At 36.0% G+C, this 23208-nt stretch overlaps 1 protein-coding gene and 1 long non-coding RNA gene across 4 annotated transcripts in view; one reads left to right on the forward strand and one right to left on the reverse strand.

The window, feature by feature from the left end:
* Positions 1 to 23208, forward strand: part of LOC126175383 (ABC transporter G family member 23) — a 501239-nt gene that overhangs the window by 452308 nt on the left and 25723 nt on the right. For both annotated transcript variants that reach the window (XM_049922158.1, XM_049922157.1), the window contains 4 exons: positions 4594 to 4771; positions 13807 to 13922; positions 16633 to 16703; positions 22775 to 22863. In XM_049922158.1, coding sequence (XP_049778115.1) covers positions 4594 to 4771; positions 13807 to 13922; positions 16633 to 16703; positions 22775 to 22863 — 454 coding nt within the window. The remainder of the gene's footprint in view (positions 1 to 4593; positions 4772 to 13806; positions 13923 to 16632; positions 16704 to 22774; positions 22864 to 23208) is intronic.
* Positions 4867 to 23208, reverse strand: part of LOC126175384 (uncharacterized) — a 75497-nt gene continuing 57155 nt past the window's right edge. For both annotated transcript variants that reach the window (XR_007535556.1, XR_007535557.1), the window contains one exon: positions 4867 to 5223. This is a non-coding gene — a long non-coding RNA (uncharacterized LOC126175384). The remainder of the gene's footprint in view (positions 5224 to 23208) is intronic.

Here is a 23208-nt window from a genome sequence, read left to right on the forward strand (position 1 = left end):
CTGCTGCTGTTGCTTGCTGTGTCACCAGTGTTGCTTCAGCTGCCAGGCTGCCAGAGGCTGCAGTCGTGTGTGTGTGTGTGTGTGTGTGTGTGTGTGTGTGTGTGTGTGTGTGTGTCTGGATTTTTGTTGTGAGTGACAACTTCCCTTTTCATAAATATTGTTGCATTCCACCCTGTATTTTCCATTGTTTGATTTACTTAACTTACCTATTGTCATGTTCTTTTGGTGGTTGATATACATCGGCTTTTTCATAATCACTATTAATTTTCAATAGTCCAGCCTTGGTTCATTTGTTCTTGCATATCAGACAATATTTGGCATTTCTAACTACTGAATGAAGAAATTGACACATTTCTTGTATCAACTTTTGAATGTATTAATGAAATTGATAAATTGAACTGAAATTTTATTGAAATTACAATTACAAATAAAACTGGCTTTAACATGAGCAATGTCATGTCATGAAGTACATATTCTGATCATAAGTTTACAAAATTCTCTTGTGGTGTTATGTGAAATTACTCTGAACTTGAACTATTAACAGTGATTCTAACTGATATGTAATATACTTCCAAATTACAGTAAGTTGCATGATGCTAATATAATTTTGAAACTGCTAAATAACGTGTGTTTTCTGAAAGACTTTTGCTGTAGAAATCTGTTATGCTTCAGTACTGGAAATGTTTACATGTGCACAATAGCAAGGATATTTCATAATCAGATAATTACATGATCATGCTGACTGTGAGATTGAAAACTGTTTAAACATGAGATTTGAAACAAATTACAGTTTAAATAGCAAATAATACACGAATAAACAAAGTTAACTGGTATTCAAAAAGAGTAAGTGCCATACACAAAATTTGTATCATAATCTGCAGCTGATGTTGTAGTGTATGAATCTGTATCTGTCACTTGACTCTGTCACTTTACAACCTTACCATAGTGACATTTATTTTTCAATAAATTTCACGGGAAACTTGTTCCAGTGTCATTCCAAAATACTTGTTTTAATCTGTTGATTTGGGAACCATAAACAAAAGTCTAAACAAAATCCTGTAGTATTCTTCCTTACCTTTAGTCATAAATGTCAAGTCATTATGAAGGAGGCAAAAATAACAAAATAATAACATTATATGACTTGTGTCAAACCTTAAGCTGTTGACACCAAACATTTTCAATTGTTTGAACACTATGGAAACCAATACCATTTCCATGGATGGTATATGTAATACATCTACTTTCTGCGGGTGAAATCTCTTGAAGGAAGGCCAAAAGGATGAGCAGCTTCAGGGTGAGGTACCTTAGATTACATGACCATTCATACAGTTCTTTGATTCCTATCCATGACTCCATGCTCTCCGTTTGTAAGAGAAAGAAATGGAAGGATATGGTGACACCAGAAAACTAAAAATAACCTAAGTGGCAGAGAGGTCCATGAGCTAGTCAGGATAGGAAAGGAACTGAGAAAGTGTACAGGAATAAATATGTATAGATGAAAAGACAGAAGGAAGTGTACAGAAATAAATATGTATTTCCCTTACCATGTTGACTGACACTGAGTTATTGCAATTGATCTAGACAGGGTTTTGACAAGCTGCCCTATTTTTTGTGAAGTAAGAATTATGTTTTGAAAACTGTTCTTTTTCTTTTTTGTAGTACATAATAAAAATTAGATTGCACTCTACAGTAACCAAAAAATTCTTTGTGATCACAACTAGAAACATATCATGAAATATTAGTTTGTGTAAATTCTGGACATCATATAAGTGATCCACCAATAACAAAGGATTTTCTGGAAAAGCCCTAAGTACAGCTGTTCTGTAGCACTCACTGGCTCTGTTACTTCTCAAGAAAGATAACAGAAGTATGGCAATACTGCAGCCCAATTGTTAATTGTCAATTGTATGACAGTTACATATCACCTTAGAAATTCAAACAAAATATGTACATAATTTAAAAATTTACAGACATCTTATGTATGCAATGTATCATATCCTCTGCAATGTGTAAGAAGTCCAAGGGGTTCCCAGTGTAGGAATTTTGAGTGCACTCTTTTAACAATGTGTCTGACAGTCTGTCTTGGGGTGTCACAGATGTGTCCTGCAGTTGTAATCTTTCCCCATCTGTATAGAAGGTCACCTCAAAGCAGTCCAATAAATTTTATCTCTGCACCAAATAAAAAACTTGAAATTAGAGCTTTTTAGGGCCAATGTTTTTTATAATTGTCAAAGAATGAAGGGAAGAAACTGACAGGTGCAGAGACTGCAGCTCATTACCATATAAAAGCAATATATCTTACATTCCTGTAAGCCCCCCCCCCTTTCCACTGCTGGCCTCATCCTTCACTAGCCCCTGTCTTTTACCCCCTCCCCATTTCTCTGCTCCAACTACAACACCACAAAGTCCTCTGTTTTGCTAATGCACTCACTACTCTTTTTCCCCTCCTCTATTTCTCTCCTTTTCCACTCCCCTACCCCCACAAACTTTCCAACTGCACCTAGCATCCCTATTCTGTCCCCACCATACCCTTGCTTTCTCCCACAAGCAGCACTGCAACCTCCCCCGCCCTTACCATGCTGTCCCTAGTTTCCTCCTTATCCCTACCACTCACAGATTGCTTCACCCATCAGGCCTCAGTGGCCAGACACAGTGGTGATATGTGTGTGAATTGTCTTGTGTGAATGTGTGTGTGTGTGTGTGTGTGTGTGTGTGTGTGTGCGTGTGTGTCCTATTTTAGAAGAAGGCCTTTGGCTGAAATCTCAAATGTATAGCAGTCTTTATGTTTTGCCTGTCTGTGACTCAACATCTCCTCTATATGGTGAGTAGCAATCTATCCTTTCACAATATTGTCATTAAAGCAGGTGCACTTTTGTAGTTTAGTAAAAACTGAATAAAAAATATTATTACAATTTGTTTTAACTTGCATATCGAAGATTCTAGGGCTAAGATTTCAGAGTGTCATCACAGCAAATTGATAATTATGATAGATATCATGCTTTTTCGTGTAATAACTCTAAATGTACTAAAATTACAGATTCTGTTGTGAGCTCCTTTACTGCAAATTATTATGGCAGTACGTTGAATTACTTTCCGCAGTAATCTGTGATGTACAGTCCATCCAAAAAGTTTTGAGATTGACTTTATTCCTAGAATATAAGCAGTGTCATTGCAGTGACTACAGACAGATTCACATGGTCTTAAGAACTTTCTGTGTGTTGCACTCAAGTGAGGTAGACTATGTAGAACATCTGAAGCATTAAAAAAACCACCATCTTAACTTTTCTGTATTTTTTATCGCTCCTGTCTCCAAACTTTTTGGACTGATGGGGTATGTAAATATGAAGATTTTTATCTATTGTTAATGTAATTTTAAATTCTTATTTTTGTGTGTTGTTTTCTGGCTTCATATACATTATGGTAAGTTTCCTGATATGTAAATTATTTATCATGCAGGTGATGAAACTGCCTGACTAACTATGGACAGATCACTAGTCAGGAAAGAACAGAGGTGCTGAGCAGTAGATATATATATAGAAAAGACAGAAAGTTGCTTAGCTTTTGAACACAGTTCTTCAGCTCTAAACACACACACACACACACACACACACACACACACACACACACACACACACACACACACACACTTGCATGTGTGCCCACATAACCACCCAACTGCACGCTGTATTTTCCTGATGCTACCATTTGAGTGTGTGTGTGTGTGTGTGTGTGTGTGTGTGTGTGTGTGTGTGTGTGTGTGCATTAGCTATATGATCAGAATCTAAGCAACTTTCTTTTTTATGTGACTATTTCTACTCATCACCACTACTATTTTGTGAGAAGTGATCTATCCTCATATATAAGAGGCAGTCAAATAAAAAGAAGACAGATGGAAAAAGTATGTAAACTACTTATGATTCCAAAAGTAAACATGATAGGTGTTAATACATTTATCACACCAAGAGACATAATGCGGCAATGCCTTCATGAAAACATGTTTGTGGTTTTCTTTGTGGTTGCCTACAGAACCATGATTATGCACAGCTGTGCACCTCGTTGACTGAAGCAAATTGACAGCCACAAATGTCTTTCTTCAGGGCTACAAAAATATAGAATCTGCATGGGAAGAGACTTGGACTGTATGGAAGATGTGTAAGGGCTTCCCAGTGAAACTTCTGCAGCTTACTCAAAACAACATTGGCCATAAATCGGCAACCTGGGAGGCCCTCACACATCCTCTGTAAGTTCCTGATCTCTACCCAAGTGATATTCATCTTTTTGGAGTCCTGAAGAAAGGCATTAGTAGCCACTGATTTGCTTTGGGCAAAGAAGTGCTCTTCTGGGAACAATCATGGTTCCATGGGCAGCCACAAACATTTTTCCATTAAGGCTTTGGTCATTTTGTTTCACAGTGGGATAAATGTATGAATAGTTAGGGTGATTACTTTTGAAATAATGAACAACATACTTGCTATTTTTCCATCTGTCTCATTTTCATTTTACTGGCCCTTCTATAAGTTATATGTTTTCCTGATTTTTCCATGAACATTAGTTAACTTTCTGCAACATTAAATGAATGAACAATATTTCCAGGATCCCTATCAAGATTATGATGCTGGACTTTATGCTGTTCAGAATGGACATGCATGGGGACTTCTTGAGTTTGCTTCTAATTTCTCACATAGCCTCGTTAAAAGGATTAATGAAAATCGGGAGGCTGAATGGTATGAATTAGAAGGCAGTGATGTAAATGTATGGATGGATATGTCAGGTGAGTTTTCATTATTCTTGTATTTCCTTTATTTCTGGTCAAAATGATCATAATAGACAAATGCAAATGTTACAAACAATGGATCAGAATAAACAAGAAAATATGTGTTTGTTAAATCTTATTCTTAATATACCAAAAATTGCTAAAGTATTATCATTATCTGTCTTGTTTCTGCATGCAGATAATACCAACTTTTGCAAGATTTTTGTTCCACTCTTATTGCATCTTTTTCACTGAGCTCTCTGATCTTCTTTTGTTAGTCTCACTCACTCTTTTTTCTCCTTGTTTATGTTCTGCTGTCACTTTGTCATTAGATGGTTTCTTCTACAATTTCCTGTGATAAGATTCCTTTGTCACTCCTGTAATTGTGCTCATTTGTACTTCTGTATTTTTAATTTGTTGCATGTTAGTTCTATATGTTTGTGAGAAGAGCTTTTGACAAGTTACAGTTTCTGAAATGATCAGATTTTTTTTAGATTAGTATTTTTACCTTTATCAAATATTAATTTATTCTATCTGAAAAAAATTGTCCCTGTTTATAGTTTAATATCAGACTAAAGAAGAATTTTCACTGACCTAAGCTCACAAAATGATGATACTGGTATGAAGACACACCGATTTCAGTACAATCAAGCTGATTAAGATGAGAAATTGTTATTGTCTTGCATAGAACTGGCGATTATGAATACTGGCAGCAAAAATGAAAAGGAATAATTGGATGGAAAAGTAGAAAAACTGAGAACTCAAATAAACGATTTGTTGGAGAAAATAGTTTTTGTTGAGCAAGAAGTCACTAAGAAGATTAATGAGTAATATGAATGATGCTACTGCTTGGATCAGTTAATGTTTTGAGTCATTGCATTCAAAGAAAGCTTATAAAGAAAATACAATAAGTGGAAGGAAGTTGAAAATATTTTACTGTATGTTCTTAGGTGAATTTATTCAAAATTGTCATTTCAGTGACTAGTAGCAAAACAAAACTTACACTGCAGTAACAAGAATTCATTATAAGTAGAAGCATTCATGACTGAGCAGCACAGCAGAAATATATACTGTGTAAAATAAATATATCATTGTGCCCTGCAGTGTAAATTATTATGAAACTTCCTGACAGATTAAAAACTGTGTAACAGACCAGGTTTCAAATCAAAACTCTTGTCTTCCATGTGCAATGTTCTTACCAATTACATTCTTGAGGCACAATGCACAATCTACAATCACTGCTTCAACTACACTACCTCCATCCCAGTTTCCAAACTTTTACTTTCCTTATTCAAACTTTCTGAAAGTAGGAAACTAGAGGAGAGAACAAGTACTATTGACACTGTAAATGTAGGTTGTGAGTTGAGCCTCAATAGTTCAGTTGGTAAGGGCATTACCCAGAAAAGACAAGAATCTGGGTTTGAGTCATGATCTGAAACACAATTATAATTTAACAAAAAGCTTTACATGTCAGTAGTTTAAGCAGGACAGAATTGGGTATCCACATGTTCTTTCTTTGATATACAAAAAAATAAATAAATAAACAAATAAAAATTGAAAGACAACATATATGTGAGAAGTAATTTGTATAGAAATCATATGAATTATGTACTTAAATGAGTATTGGGACAGATATGAATACGTACTGTCAAGTAAAAATTGAGATACTAAGTGTGTATGGAAAGCACTTTCAAGTCATAAGACAAGTAAAATCATTAATAACAGGAATTTTATAAAGGTATTTAGAGAAATAGAATTTTCTAACATAATCAGCAGGCTTTACAGCACTCAATGCCCACTAGTTCACAAGGCTTCAGGTGCTCTCCATAAATATATTTGTAATGGCACATAATAATCTTCCTTTTGCCTTCTCATTTTCATTCTTATCAGTCAGTGTCTGATTCCAAAACCTTTATTGCAAAGGACAAAACAATTTGAAATTGGCTCTACCAATTCTGGTGTGTGGCTGATGTTTCAGCATCTAAAATTTATTGTCACACAATGTACTCTTCATATGTACAGCCACATTAGGCCATGTATTCTCATAGAGCAGCCATACCCAAAACGAGAAGAGATATCCACAGTAGTCTGATCCCATATTCTGATCCCATAACTGCCTTCAACTGCTTTACCAACATGTTACTGTAGTGAGCATTAGGCACAATTAGGCCCGACTCCTGCAATTGCACCAATATTGGGCCATAAAGGTCCTAAAGATCATCAGCATGACTTTACTAGTTGATCCCCAGATCATAAATTTTTTTCCCAGACTTCCATTATATTCATTGTTTCTTATTCTGTTGTGCATAATGGGACTTCCAGGATTCATCATCTGACACAATCTGATCAAGAAAAGCATCTTCTTCATGCACGTAATGATCGAATTACTCCTGGGACCTTGTCTACTCTACACACCTGTGATTATCAGACAGCTTCTTTGGCACCCAACAGTTACACATTTTCATGTAGCTAAGATTACCATGAATACTGTATACAGGAATTACTGTATGCGGATCTGCAACTGAGGTGGAATTACTTAGCAATTTCACAAGAGTCACATTTACCCAGGTCCAGAGTTACTGATAAACATGGGAGATGTTCCCGTTACAGTAGATAATGCTTGCACTGCCTGTAATCAAGCTGTCAGTAGCACCTTATAATCCTGTGTGGTTCGTGTTAGAAGTTATAGTTCAAAAATTTTCAAAGTACGATTTGCACATGTACCAGGTCCCAAGTTGTCACCACTTTTTTATACCGGGCAATATACTCTCACAGCAATTGAGTGTATTTACAACAAGAGACATGTACATAATATTACTAGGAACAGTGCAAACTATCTTAAGTCCATTTCTCCAATCGAAATTCCGTCCAAGTTATATCAGTTTTCCATATGTCACAGAATCCAGCAGAATAACACTGTAGCCAATACGATAACATTCATATTATGCTCTCCACAGATAAATTCTAGCATATGATTCCACCTGTCAGATTTGACCAGTGGCATCATATTAGACCCAAAGATTCAACAGACACAAGATTTCAAAATGGTGACCAATACCCGCAAACGTTTCCATGGTGCTGAAATGTAATCATGAATTATAGAAACATGGGACTTCTTAATAATAAATATACTAACTAACCATCATTGGAAAATGGGAGTCTGGGTGGGGAGAAATTAGTGTAATGACCTCAGAATTGCAGTAAAAGTAAAATATAGGAACTGCAACAGAGACAGTAACAAGATATAGCTATAAATCATGAAAATAACAAAATATAGAATCAACAAGTAGAACTGAACAATATAATCAAGCAGAGAGTGCAAAACCAAAAAAATAAAGCCTAAAAGTAATAACACTAAAAACCTAACAAAATCATGAAAATAAGGAAACGGAATTGGCAACTAGAGTTGAGCTATATAGTCCAAGTACATACAGCGATTCCAAAATAGTAAAGTCCAAGTACATACAGCGATGCCAAAATAGTAAATCCCAAAAGAAATTGCACTACACACCTAACAAAAAATCAGGAAAAATAGTGAAACTTGGCGTCAAAAATTAGAATTAAACAGTATAGCTTAAGTAGGCTGAGTGATACCAAGAACTTAAATCCTAAAAGAAATTGCACTCTGCGCCTAATGAAAAATCCCAAAAACTAAAAAAAAATCAGTACTGAAAAAATAAGTTCAAGTGTATAACACAATGAAAACACCAACAAAAAAAATCAAGTAGTTGGTTGGAGACACAACACTGTTGTTACAGGTAGCCTGCAAAAACAGTTCATAGTTGCTGGTCACTGATGAATTGTGTATATGATTCGGGTTAACCCGCTCAGCATCAGTTAAAGCCTGAAGATGGTGTACTGAAGCATCAAAACTGGTAGCCATATAATAAATAACATCGTAAGGATGGCTATAGGGGTTCCATTTTATTACCTTATGTTATGCTCTTCACTGTACTTTTCTTCTCAAAACAAGACTCATCTTCTTCCAGTATGACCCCCAGTCAGTTGCAATTGCAACCTATATCCTCAATTATTTTATTGATGTGTTCCTATGTCTGTCTTCCTCTACAGTTTTTACCCTTTATAGCTTCTCCTAGTACTGTGAGTTTATTCCCTGATGTCTTAACAGATGTTGTATCACCCTGTCCCTTATTCTTGTCAGTGTTTTCTCTATATTCCTTTCCTCAGTGATTCTACAGAGAAACTCCTCAGTCCTTATGTTATCAGTCCACCTAATTTTCAACTTTCTTCTGTAGCACCATATCTCAGATGCTTTGATTCTCTTCTTTTCCATTTTTCCCACAGTTCATGTTTCACTACTACACAATGCTTTGCCCCAGAAATACCCTTTTTGCCAGTCTAGTCTGTTTTTTATGTCTACCTTGCTGTGCCGAACACAGGTTATTTTGCTTCCTAGGTAGCAGAATTCCTTAATTTTGTCTTTCTTGTGACCCCCAATTCTGATGTTAAGTTGCTCACTGCTTTCATTTCTGCTACTTCTCATTACTTTTGTCGTTCTTCAGTTTACTCTCAGTCCATACTCTGTACTCATTAGACTGTTCATTCCATTCAACAGTTCCTGTAATTCTTCTTCACTTTCGCTGACAACAGCAGTGTCACCAGCAAATCTTATCATTGATATCTTTTCACCCTGAAGTTTAATCCCACTCATGAAACTTTCTTTTGATTCCAGCGTTGCTTCTTCAGTGTATAGTGGAACAGTTGAGGTGGAAGACTACATCCCTGTCTCATGCCCTTTTTAAACCAAGCATTTTGTTCTTCATTTTACAATCTTATTGTTCCCTCCTAGTTCTTGTAATACTGAATATTACCTGTGATCTCTGTAGTATACCCCTTCTTTTCTCAGAATTTCAAACATCTTGCTCCACTTTACATTGTTGAACACTTTTTCCAGGTAGACAAATCCTATGAATGTATCTTGATTTTTCTTCAGTCTTGCTTCCATTATCAGCTGCAACATCATAACTGCCTCTTTGCTGCCTTTACCTTTCCTAATGCCAAACTGATCATCATGTAACTGATCCTCAATTTTCTTTTCCATTCTTCTGTATATTATTCATGCCAGCAACTTGGATGTGCGAGCTGTTAAGCTGATTGTGCAATAATTCTCATACTTGTCAGATCTTGCTGTCTTCAGAAGGGGTAGATGGTATCTTTCTGAGAGTGTGATGGTATATTACCACTCTTATACATTCTACACACCTATGTGAACAGTTGTTTTGTTGCCACATTCCTCCCACAGTTTTAGAAATTCTGGTGGACTGTTATCTATATCTTCTGTCTTATTGTATATTAAGTCATCCATAGCTCTTTTATATCGAGTCCTCCCTCTCACAGAGGCCTTCAAAATATACTCATTCCACCTATCCGCTTTTGCCTCTGCATTTAACTGTGGAATTCAAAAACTATTGTTAGCTGATGACACAAGCATACTTTTAAAGCTTCCAAACTGAACTAAATCACACACAGCCCACATAGTAACTGACTAGGCGTATGACTAGTTTATAGCAAATTGGTTCATGTATACCTGTTAAAGTGAAGCAGCATCTTCATTGTACCTTTCTTAGATTGAAGTCAGCTGATAGGTATTCCTGCTTAAGGGAAGTCTCTCTAACAAAGGAACCACTTTCAACAAAGCTTAGGTATCTGATTAATGAGGAAATTAGTATAGTTCATCAAAATATACAAGGTATTAGAGATAAAGTTAGTGAACTACTTATAGATGTTGACTCTGAAATTATTGGTATATCTGAACACTTCTTAAAGAAGGAGATGATTCAGAGGCTTCCTTTACCAGGATACAGGTTGGCTGGCAGCTTTTCTAGGAGTGGGGGAGTAGCCATGTATGTGAAAAATGGTATCCCATTTGAGTCAATTGATGTTTCAAAGTACTGCACTGAAAAGGTGTTTGAATGTTGTGCAGGTGTGGTTAAATTTAGTGGAGCTAAACTTCTAACTGTTGTTATTTATAGATCCCCAGACTCCGATTTCACAACATTTTTTCTAAAGCTAGAGGAGGTTCTTGGTTCACTTTATAGGAAATACAAAAAGTTAGTTATATGTGGTGACTTCAATATTAATTGTATAAGTGATTGTGCAAGGAAAAGGATGCTGGTAGACCTCCTTAATTCATAAAATCTTATGAAAACCATATTCTTTTCAACAAGAGTACAAGGGAACAGTAGAACAACCATAGACAACATTTTTGTTCATTCTTCATTACTAGAAGTGCATTCTGTTAGCAAAAAGGTGAATGGCCTTTCAGATCATGATGCACAAATTTTAACTCTAAAAGATTTTTGTGCTGCAACACATGTTAAATATAGTTATCAACTTCTTAGGAAAACTGATCCAGTAGCTGTAGAGACCTTTGTAAACCTTATCAAGGAACAAGAGTGGCAAGATGTTTATAGTGCTGATACAGTAGACGATAAATATAATGCTTTCCTCATGACTTTTCTCGTGCTCTTTGAAAGTTGCTTTCCATTAGAATGTTCAAAACAGGGTACTAGCACAAACAGGCAGCCTGGCTGGCTGACTAGAGGGGTAAGAATATCCTGTAGAACGAAGTGGCAATTATATCAAAACGTAAGAAACAGTCAAAATCTAAATGCAGCAGCCCATTACAAACAGTATTGTAAGGTGCTTAAAAAAGTTATTAGGAAGATAAAAAGTATGTGGTATCCAGATAGAATAGCTAAGCCTCAGGATAAAATTAAAACCATATTGTCAGTCGTAAAGGAAGTGGCTGGTCGGCAGAGACAGGTCGAGGATATAGAACCAGTGCATAGTGGGAATGTCCGTGTTACTGATAAGTTGCATATATGTATAGTATTTAATAATCACTTTCTGAATATAGCAGGTGAACTAAATAGAAACCTGGTCCCAAAAGGAAAAATATAGCGCTCATAGAAAAAAGTGTTCTGAGACTGTTACCTGAAATGTTCCTCCATGATACTGACAAGAGGGAGATTGAGTTAATAATTAAATCACTAAAGACCAAGAACTCTCATGGATATGACGAGGTATCTAGCAGAATACTCAAGTATTGTTCTATGTATGTTAGTCCAGTACTTAGCCATATCTGTAATTTTTCCTTTAGGAGTGGTCGGTTTCCTGACCGATTAAAGTACTTGGTAGTGAAGCCATTTTATAAAAAGAGAGACAGGGATAATGTTGACAATTATAGACCTATTTATATGCCATCGGTGTTTGCTAAAGTTATTGAGAGGGTTGTATATACAAGGTTACTGGAGCACTTAAATTCACATAATTTGCTGTCAAATGTACGGTTTGGTTTTAGAAATTGTTTAACAACTGAAAATGCTATATTCTCTTTTCTCTGTGAGGTTTTGGATGGATTAAATAAAAGGTTGCAAACGCTAGGTGTGTTCTTTGATTTAACTAAGGCTTTTGACTGTGTTGACCACAAAATATTACTGAAGAAGTTGGACCATTATGGAGTAAGGGGAGTAGCTTACAATTGGTTCACCTCTTACTTGAAGAACAGAAAGCGGAAGGTAATTGTCCGCAATATTGAGAGTGATAGTGATGTTCAGTCCCAAAGGGGCACTGTTAAGTGGGGCATTCCCCAAGGGTCAGTGCTGGGGCCACTGCTGTTTCTTATTTATTGAAATGATATGCCTTCTAGTATTACAGGTGATTCAAAAATATTTCTGTTTGCTGATGACACCAGCTTGGTAGTGAAGGATCTTGTGTGTAATATTGAAACAGTATCAAATAATGTAGTTCATGAAATAAGTTCGTGGCTTGTGGAAAATAATTTGATGCTAAATCACAGTAAGACTCAGTTTCTACAGTTTCTAACTCACAATTCAACAAGAACCGGTATTTTGATCAAACAGAATGGGCATATTATAAGCGAGACGGAACAGTTCAAGTTCCTAGGCGTTCAGATAGATAGTAAGCTGTTGTGGAAAGCCCATGTTCAGGATCTTGTTCAGAAACTAAATGCTGCTTTATTTACCATTAGAACAGTATCTGAAATAAGTGACAGTTCAACGCGAAAAGTAGTCTACTTCGCATATTTTCATACGCTTATGTCATATGGTATAATTTTTTGGGGTAATTCTTCTGATTCGAAAAGGGTATTTTTGGCTCAAAAACAGGCTGTTTGAGCTATGTGTGGTGTAAGTTCGAGAACCTCTTGTCGACCCCTGTTCAATAGTCTGGAAATTCTGACATTGCCCTCACAGTATATTTTTTCTTTAATGTTGTTTGTTGTTAGCAATATTAACTTATTCCCAAGAGTTAGCAGCTATCACTCAGTTAATACTAGGCAGAAATCAAATCTGCATGTGGAATGCACTTCCTTGACTCTTGTGCAGAAAGGAGTGCAGTATTCTGCTGTATCCCTTTTCAATAAGCTACCACAAGAAGTCAAAAATCTTAGCACTAGCCCAAACGCTTTTAAGTCTGTTTGTGTCTGCATATGTGCGGATGGATGTGTGTGTGTGTGTGTGTGTGTGTGTGTGTGTGTGTGTGTGTGTGTGTGCGTGCGAGTGTATACCTGTCCTTTTCTCCCCCTAAGGTAAGTCTTTCCACTCCCGGGATTGGAATGACTCCTTACCCTCTCCCTTAAAACCCATATCCTTTCGTCTTTTCCTCTCCTTCCCTCTTTCCTGATGAAGCAACCGTGGGTTGCGAAAGCTTGAATTTTGTGTGTGTGTTTGTGTTTGTTTGTGTGTCTATGAACATAGCAACGCTTTTGTTTGATAAGTTACATTATCTTTGTTTTTAGATAAATAAAATAAATAAATCATGAGATTAAAAATATCCTATTGCAGATTATTTCACTGTAGAACAGTCTGATGGGAATAGACTTCACTACCCACTAGACAAAAAATTTGTTGTGTGTGTGTGTGTGTGTGTGTGTGTGTGTGTGTGTGTGTGTGTGTGTGTGAGAGAGAGAGAGAGAGAGAGAGAGAGAGAGAGAGAGAGAGAGTGAGTAAATAAGTAAACTAAGAAAGTGAGTTAGTGTAATTCTTAACTAATAAAGAGTTTTTTGACAGATCAGCAAATTGGTAATATGCTTAGGAGGGATATGATATACTCCTTAATGGATTTTTCACAAGATATACTTTCTGCCTGTGACTATAATCCACATCTTGCACAAACACCATTGAAGGTAAGTGAGAATCCAGCCTTCAAATTAATAACAAACATGGATTAAGTTCTGAAGGTTTAATACAATTTTATCAGTTTGAATCCTACATTCTTCACCAGTTGAACCTAGTAATCTACTTAGTAGTTAACAGCAAAAGAGAAAAAAAATCTTTTTATCATTAAATACTCCTAACAAACTGTTTCACCAAACAATGGAAAGTTTGGTTTGGAAAAAAAGGGGGGGGGGGGGAGATAGATTGCTACTCACGATAAAAATGACATGTTGAGTTGCAGACAGGTATGACGACAAGACTGTTACGCACTTAGCTTTTTGGCAAAGCCTTCTTCAGAAAAGAAAGGAAGACAGTCACACATATTCACACAAGCAGGCACCCCTCAAGCACACATGACAAGTATCTCCAGCTGCTTTAACTGGACTGCTAGCTAAGGTGGCCGGAGGTAGTAGTTGTGTGCATGAGGTGTACCTGCTTGTATGAATGCATGTGTGTGACTTCCCTTCTTTCATGAAGAAGGCTTTGGCTGAATGATAAGTGTGTAACAGTCATGTCATTATGCCTGTCTGCAGCCCAACATGTCATTTTCACAGCGAGTAGCAGTCTATCCTCTTCCAAGCTGCTTCACTAGTTATACAAAAACAGAACACTGAGTGATGAAAGACTGCAATACTTTTATTCATTCTTCTATGCTTATTTTCTTTTTTAAAAAATAATTTGAAACAGATGAGGTGTGTCTCTGTAGATATTTGATGCTTATAGATTTTTATTATAATTATGAGAAGACATTATGTATGTCATGGTGAAGACAGCATATCATGCAAACTGAGGAACACTGTATCTTGATAAATAAAGAACAATAGCTGTTGAATGATCCTTTATTGAAATGAGCAGTTTCGTAGTTTATAACTGCATCCTCAGGTTTTCATATGAATTGAAGAAGGGGGGGGGGGGGAGATGTAAAATAAAATAACAGTATTGTTATACCTCAAGTTAAGAAAGGATGTAATAAGTAATGAGTAAAAATACTCACAGTCTATTCATAGCAAATGCAGATTGGACTTAAATGGACAACCTAACATTCTGAATCAAATCAAAATAAAACCTCTGTCAAAGGAATTGTTGGCAGGTAATAAAATCAGCAGAGTGATATTGACTGACCCAGACAGCAAGGCATCCTACAATAAAAATGTCAAGAGAACTGATATCGTAGGGTCTAAAATTCAAAATTTGAAAATGTGGAATTAAAATGAAGGTAATTAATAAAAAGGTAATATACTAGATAAACTCACAATTAGGAGAGCAACTTGTGTGGCAGCAGCATAACTGGTGCATAGGCAGAAAAACAGATCAGATAAAAACCACAATAAAATAGGAAACTTAAAGTAAAAATGGAGTGTTAATAGCCAATAAAGGCAAGTTGGGGTGGAAGGAGAGATAGAGAAACAGACTAAGCAAAAGACACTGAAAAACAGAAGTGCTACATTAAGAAACTTTCCAGAATGTGAAAGTCAGTAGAATATCAGAGTAAAGAAAGAGCAAGTACTGTAGAAATGGGTGCACAGAAAACATAATAACTGAAGGAAGAGTTGAAGAAAAAGCAAAATGTTAGTCAATACTATCTGTCTGAAGAAAGATATTTTTGTATGCAGAAACAAAACAGAAGTAAAACAATAGGTAATTACAAAGCAGTGTCACTCATAAAAATTACTTTTTTGCAGTGTTTTCCATATATTTAGATGGTATAGAGTACAGACCATTTTGTTTCATACAATACCACATTAACAACTTACAATTTTCATTTCAGAAATGGATAGGCTACTCTGCACAAAAATCTGTGGTTAAATTCACCGATAAAGTTTCATCAAAGCTGAACAAAATCAAAATTAATATTGGTATTTTCTGTAGCTCTCAGAGGGAATTTAGTTGTACAAATCATAGAAGCCCCTTTTGTTTTGAAATTAATGCTAGTTTTACTCTTTTACTTCAATCATAACCCATCTGATTCAGGATTTTGAGCAAATTTGCCTGTTCTTCCTCTCAACTAAATTAATCTAAATAATCCATTTTTGAAAATGTAATTGGATAGATAAAAAATTTACTCACCAAGTGACAGCAGGAAAACACACATATAAAAGGTATTATGCATGCAAGTTTTCAAAGCCAGTGGCTACTTCTTCTGGAAGAATGAAGAGGTGTGAAGGAAAAGAACTGGTGAGGTTTATGTAATGGGTAGAGTTTGGAAAATTCACCCAGAACCCCGGGTCAGAGGAGACTTACTGCATGGGATGAGAAGGAAAGACTCAGATGAGAAGGAAAGACTCAGATGAGAAGGAAAGACTCTTTCCACCAGTCCTTTTCCTTCACCCCTCTTCCTTTTCCTTCAACCCTTCTGCTAGAAAAGGAGCCATTGGCTCCAAAAACTTGCATACATAATACCTTTTATGTGTGTCTTTTCCTGCCACTGCCTGGTGAGTAGTTTTTTTTTTTTTTTGTCCATCCAGTTATATTATGTAACCAAATACACCAAAAGTTAAGACATCAGGAGCTGTAATCATATTTTATTGTTTATTTTATTGTTTGTCAGCATTGCTCTAGCAGTTCCCTGCTTTGTTGAACATGAAAAGTAAATTATTCTCTTCTCTCCATTACTGTTAACTTTATGTAGCATTGTGACTGATGTAAAACTCATAATAATTACATTGTCTTGTTTCATAGTTTGAGAAGCCTGTTTATGGTGCAATAATACCAAACTTCAGAGACTTTGCTGCTCCTGGAGTCCTCTTAACGTAAGTATTATTTGAAAACTTTTTGGTGATTCTTTAATTTGTTACTAACTCTGGATATTTAGAAAAACTACATTTAGATTTCACAAACTGAACTTCATTGTATAACTTATCACTGACTAGATCTCATTCATTTTCACAAACCAGACTGCTGCATGATGCATGTAAACTGCAGCCAGGTTTCATGGCTTTCAACTATATTTGACATATCACGGGAAAATGTTAAAAGCTGTCTTTATAAATACTTTCCTGCACATTCTAACATTTCTTACTTTATCATAATAATGTGTAGCATAGGTTCATGAGAGATCTTAGTGATCCTCAGGATAACAACAGGCATGATGATAACTTGTGCACTCTAAGTCCCCTGGCAATAATGTGACACAACATTGTGATTTGGATAAAAATTAGCCTCTATGAGAAAACTGGTCTGAGCTATGGAGTGGGACTTACACTGCATGATGTCCCTCCACTGATGGCACACGGAATGCACAATCTATCTGGTGCCCAGCACAGTTTTTCAAATATTCCTCCCACTGCTGAATAAACACACTCTACACATCAAGAATGTTCTCTGATGGCAGTATTAGGACTATAATCATTTGGCAGTTCCAGTTGAATAATTTGATGCAAGTACAGGGTGTGAACTGGGCATTTTAGATGTTTGATGTCACATTGCAAGTTCTCATTCACCAGGCTAGTCCTGTATGATTAGGAGCTCAACAAGAAGCCGATTTGAATGTCCATCAGGTTAACTTCCATTAGGAAAGTGGGTGCACTCAGCAACTGTGATATGATTTAAAAAATATACAGCACAGCAATCAGTCGTCACTCCTACTGACTCATGAATAAGATGGCGGCTACAGTAAAAGTTAAGCAAGTGTCCTTCCAGAAAAACTTAAATTTTGCCGTAAAAAAGAGATCATGTGAAAATTGTAAAGACGAAATCAAGAAACTGAATGAACGCATAACGAGCTTACAGTTCATAATCGGCAGTTTGAAAACGGACATTTCGAAAATACAACAAGAAAATAGTGAACTGAACACGCTAAAACTTGTGCGAAATAGTTCGTCCGTTACGGAAAAGTGGTCTAATGTAAAGTGCAAGAACAGCAAGTCCAAAGTGCAAATTCGGAAAACCTACGCAAGCTTTGTGCACGAAAACACATTTCAAGTACTTTCGATCGCCGATAGTGAAAATGCAACTTACAGTTCGCATGAACGATGGAAAAAGCAAAAAGGCACTTTGGGGAATAAGGTAAGAGAAGAAAATTTACTGACGCAAACAACTGTGAAGGAGGTCAATATAAATGTGCCGACCAAAAATTGTGTCGAAGTGTAGTAAAACAATACAAAACGATTCGTGAATTGTGAACTCCAATAACAGGAAACTGTTTGTGTTTTCAGACAGCCATGGTCGTGGACTTCCGACTAAACTAAAAGAAACAACTAAAACATTTTCGTGTGGTATAGTGAAACCGGGAGCCCCACTTAGCGAAATTAAAAAAATGACCGAATCCACAGAGGCAAAAAATCTGCATGATAAAGACTTCGTTGTACTTATGGGAGGTGCAAACGATGTCTACAAAAATGAAACAGCAAGTGCAACGCGCGATCTTAAACAGTATCTGAGGAACCTCACTCACGCTAACGTAATACTTGTCAATATTCCGCATCGCTATGATCTTGTACGATGGTCATGTGTTAACAGGGAAATAGAAAGTGCCAACAGTCAGTTTGCAAAAATCTGCAGACCTTTTAAAAACGTGAAATGCGTTGACATAAGCAGTATTGGACGTAGATTCCACACGCAACACGGACTTCACCTGAATGGCTTGGGAAAGAATATCTGACAAGCCTGATAACCAGGGTAATAAAAAACCATCAAAATAAATTCAAAACCAAAATGATAATTGCATTGCCATCGCCTGACTCCATAACGAAAACGCTCCAAAAAAATTCATTAGAAACTTCTTCAGCAGCAGCAAAACATGTAAAAAAAGACCAAATTTTAACAGAAAGAACAGTGGACATCGATTTCAACAACAAAAGAACTACTGTTCCTCATCAGCCAAGTATTATTTTAGACGAAAATAACAAAAACGAGAAGACTCCAAGTTGACAAGGAAACACAGCAGTAGTGGTAGCACCAACATTTGAAGTGTCAGAAACAGCACCACCATCAACAACAACAAATAGAAGGCTGTTGGACAGAAGAAATGCTGAGCCTCCTTCTCATCTCAATGATTTTTTATGTGTGGGCCTGAAGAAAAAGAAGGGACAACAGTAGGTAGTGTCAGGTGTCTCCTCTCTTCTGTCTTAAGGCAGACTCCAGTGGATTCTCAGTCAGGTAACAGCACTAATAGAATGAAAAAGCAAGAGGAAGGCATCTCTTTCTTTCATCAAAACATAAGGGGCCTCTTAAACAAAACAGATCAACTCCTTATTAACATTAGTGAAAAGGACAGTATAAATAATGCCCAGATTTTGTGCCTAACTGAGCACCATGTTACTGATAAATGTGCCTTGCCATCTATAGTAAGTTATACTTTAGTGACATACTACTGTAGGGAAAGTAAAGATAAAGGCGGAGTAGCAATTTATGTTAAGGATAGTGTAGCATACAAAGCTATAGATATTAAGAAATATTGTGTGGAACAACAATTGAGGTATGTGCCACAGAAATAACAACTAAATTCTACCCAATAATAGTGTTGGCTGTCTACAGGGCTCCTTCAGGTGACATAAAAACTTTTCTGCATTCAATGGAACTCCTACTTTCATGGTTACATTCAAAAGCGAAGGATATTGTAGTATTAGGTGATTTCAATATAAACTTTTTGACAGAAAATAAGAATAAAATAGACTTTGAGATTGTGATGACCTTACACAATCTGACATCAATAATAAACTTCCCAACAAGAATTACATCCGAGTGCCAAACTATGATAGACAACATTTTTTTAGATGTAAATAGACATCAGAATTATATTGTCAGGCAGGTTATAAGTGGGCTTTCGGATCATGATGGACAAATTCTCACTATTTATGATGTTAATCTGTTCAAAAAAGAATTTCCTCGGTGGAAATTCATAAGAGTAATTAATGAAGGGGCGAAAGGAGCTTTCAACCACAGGTTGCAGCAAATGGATTGGTCTTTAGTATATAGCCATGATGATGTTGATACTAAATTTAACTGTTTTATAAATAAATTCTGTGCTCTTTTTGAAGAAATATTTCCCAAGAAATGGGTCAGAAACAGGGCTTCCAATTCTGTAAGCAAGCCTTGGATTACAAAAGGTATAAAAGAGTCATGTAAAACCAAAATGGAAACTTATGCTGCAATAAGATTCTGTAAAGATGTAGAAAAATGGGAACACTATAGAATATACTGTAAAATTTTGAAGAAACTAATACAGAAATCAAAAGCCCTTTATTATGAGAAGAAAATAGATAATTCTAATAATAAAATAAAAGCAATTTGGAGCATTGTAAAAAAAGAAACAGGAAGAGATACAACAAGTAAAGAAGATATAAGTAATATCAGATATGAAGGTATCCTAGTAGATAACCCCAAAGCGGTGGCTGAGATTTTTAATAAACACTTCCTATCAGTAACTCAACAGATTGGTTGCAAGCCCGATGTTGATGAAGCTGTAACTCTTTGTCAAGCCGTATATTCAAACACAATTTCAGAAATGCACTTTAATCCCGTCACTGTAGAAGAAATTCAAAAAATCATCATGTCTCTAAAAAGTACGAATTCTGCAGGGGTTGATAATATATCTAGTAATTTATTGAAATATTCTTGTGTGTGGATAAGGGACATTCTCTGTCATATTTTCAATGCTTCCCTTCAGAAAGGTGTAGTTCCCAGTAGACTTAAGTATGCCATTGTGAAGCCCCTGTACAAAAAAGGGTGATAAAGCTGAACTAACTAACTATCGACCTATCTCTTTGCTGACAGCTTTCTCCAAAATTCTAGAAAAGCTAATACATGTAAGAATTACTGATCATCTCATGAAGAACGAAGTTCTCAGTAAGAGCCAGTTTGGCTTTCAAAAGGGCCGTTCAACAGAAGATGCAGTCTACGCACTTGCAAATGAAGTCCTAGAAACTCTTAATGAAAAAATGCTAGCACTTGGTGTCTTCTGTGATTTATCCAAAGCATTTGACTGTGTTGATCACCAGATTCTCTTGCAAAAAGCAAAATTAGTAGGAATAAGTGGTGTTGCATGCAATTGGCTACAGTCGTACCTCCAAGACAGAAAACAAAAAGTTGTGTTGAATAGCTCGGGTGGAGTACGTGACACTTCCTCAGATTCTGAATGGAGTTCCATTACATGTGGAGTGCCCCAGGGCTCAATTCTTGGGCCACTATTATTCCTGATTTTTATAAATGATCTACCATCATGTACAAGCCTGCCGTGTAAATTTACATTATTTGCTGATGATACCACAATTTTTATGAGCAGTAGAACAGACAACACTCTTGAGGAACTCATTAATCACATACTCTCAGATATGGTTAATTGGTTCAAGGTGAATGGTCTCTCATTAAATTCCAGTAAGACCAGCTTTATTCAATTCTGTACAAAAACAGAAAAAGAAAGAGACATAAGTGTGACATGTGGTAATCAACCAATAGTTAGAATGGAAACAACAAAATTTCTTGGAGTGCACATTGACAAGAAAATGAACTGGTCTTCACATATTATTGATCTCTGTAAGAGGCTTAGCTCTGCTACCTATGCTTTACGGGTTGTCACTACATGTGTTGAACCTAACACTGCAAAAGTGGCATATTATGGCTATTTTCATTTTCTCATTGAGTACGGAATTATTTTTTGGGGCAACCAGCCATTAGCAAGGAAAGTGTTCATTGCACAGAAGCGAGCTTTAAGAATTATATGTGGATTGCGCCCAAGAGACTCTTGTAGAAATAGTTTTCGTAATCTTAAAATATACACAACTACATGCCAATATATTTTTTCTCTCACGAGTTTTGTTTGTAAAAATATACATATATTTCAACCAAACAGTTATTATCATGAGCATAACACACGGAGGAAGAATGGCATACACAGTGAACTCAGAAATTTGAGCTTGGTGCAAAAGGGTGTCCACTACACTGGAGCAAAACTCTTCAATGCTCTTCCTCCCGAAATAAAGACAAAGATTCATAACAATAGTGAGTTTAAGAAAGCTCTAAAAATATTTTTGCTAGAAAAAGCTTTTTACAGTCTAGATGAATTTTTAACTAAATAAATTGTAATATTTTAATACTATATAATACAAGTTGACATAATGCCACTATGAATTTTATTTAACCTGAGCTCTGTAACTGTGTGTGCTCCATATCTGTTTTCTGTAGTGTTTTAATGATTCTAAGAAAATATGTATTTTCTTTTTCTGTATTGCTGCCCAAAGAATTTATTGTATAAATTTTTATATAATTATGTACTCAAATTTCTGTATATGCTATAAGATTATCAGATTGTACTTGTAAAAAACTGACTCGTTCCACGTCCTTGTGTATCCAACACAGTTTGACCTATGGAACACGAAATAAATCAAATCAAATCAAATCAAATCCCGAACAACAGGCAACTGACATGTATCGAGAATAGAAAATAGTGCTTTGATAATGGCCAGGCACTTGCTGAAATCTGGATTTGCCAAATAAAACCTGGAAAAAAAAAGGATGACTGATTGCTGCACTCTATAATTCATTAAAAAATTTGAATGTATTTAATTTCAGAAATGACAATGCTGCATTCTTCCACAAAACAGTGATTTTATTGCAGACTAACTCTATAGCTAAGAACAGGTTTAAAATAACATAAAACATTTGTGCGCACCAAGTGGTGGCAGGGGAACACACATATAAATGTGTAGATATATACTCTCCTGCCACCACTTGACGAGCAGTTTTTTTTTTTTTTTTTTAATCTATCAACTTGCATTATATTTTCAAAAATTGGATTATTTTTGTTTATGTAAAACATTAGTTGATAAATAATCAAAGTGCGCACTCATGCTTACATTTATTTTATTTTTCTTTCTATCCACAGGATCATTTTCTTCCTGTCTGTGGCATTGACATCTGGAGCAATGTTAATTGAGAGAAATGATGGTCTTCTGGAAAGGGGTTTGGTTGCAGGTAAAGATTATATGACATAGGTGTGTTCTCTATTTCTCCTATGTAGCATATACTGTCTGAGGAAAATGGTGAAATCTTTTCCTCAGTGTAATACATCAGCTTTCATTGTTGGATGGTACATAAGAAAGTGAATAATAACACTCATACTGTTTAGCAGAAATGCTGAGAAAATTAGCTGCCATTTAATATTTCTGATAAGTACAGGGTAGCAGGTTACATGGAAGCAAGAACACTATGAAGAATCTGGATTCTTTAATATGCTGTTTGTCAGACATCATCAAGCAGTTACCAGTCTGTGGTTACATCAATGCAAATTTTCTAAAGGGTTCTGATAGGAAAAATGAT

The sequence above is a fragment of the Schistocerca cancellata genome, chromosome 3 (assembly GCF_023864275.1).
Source record: "Schistocerca cancellata isolate TAMUIC-IGC-003103 chromosome 3, iqSchCanc2.1, whole genome shotgun sequence".
Taxonomy (NCBI): domain Eukaryota; kingdom Metazoa; phylum Arthropoda; class Insecta; order Orthoptera; family Acrididae; genus Schistocerca; species Schistocerca cancellata.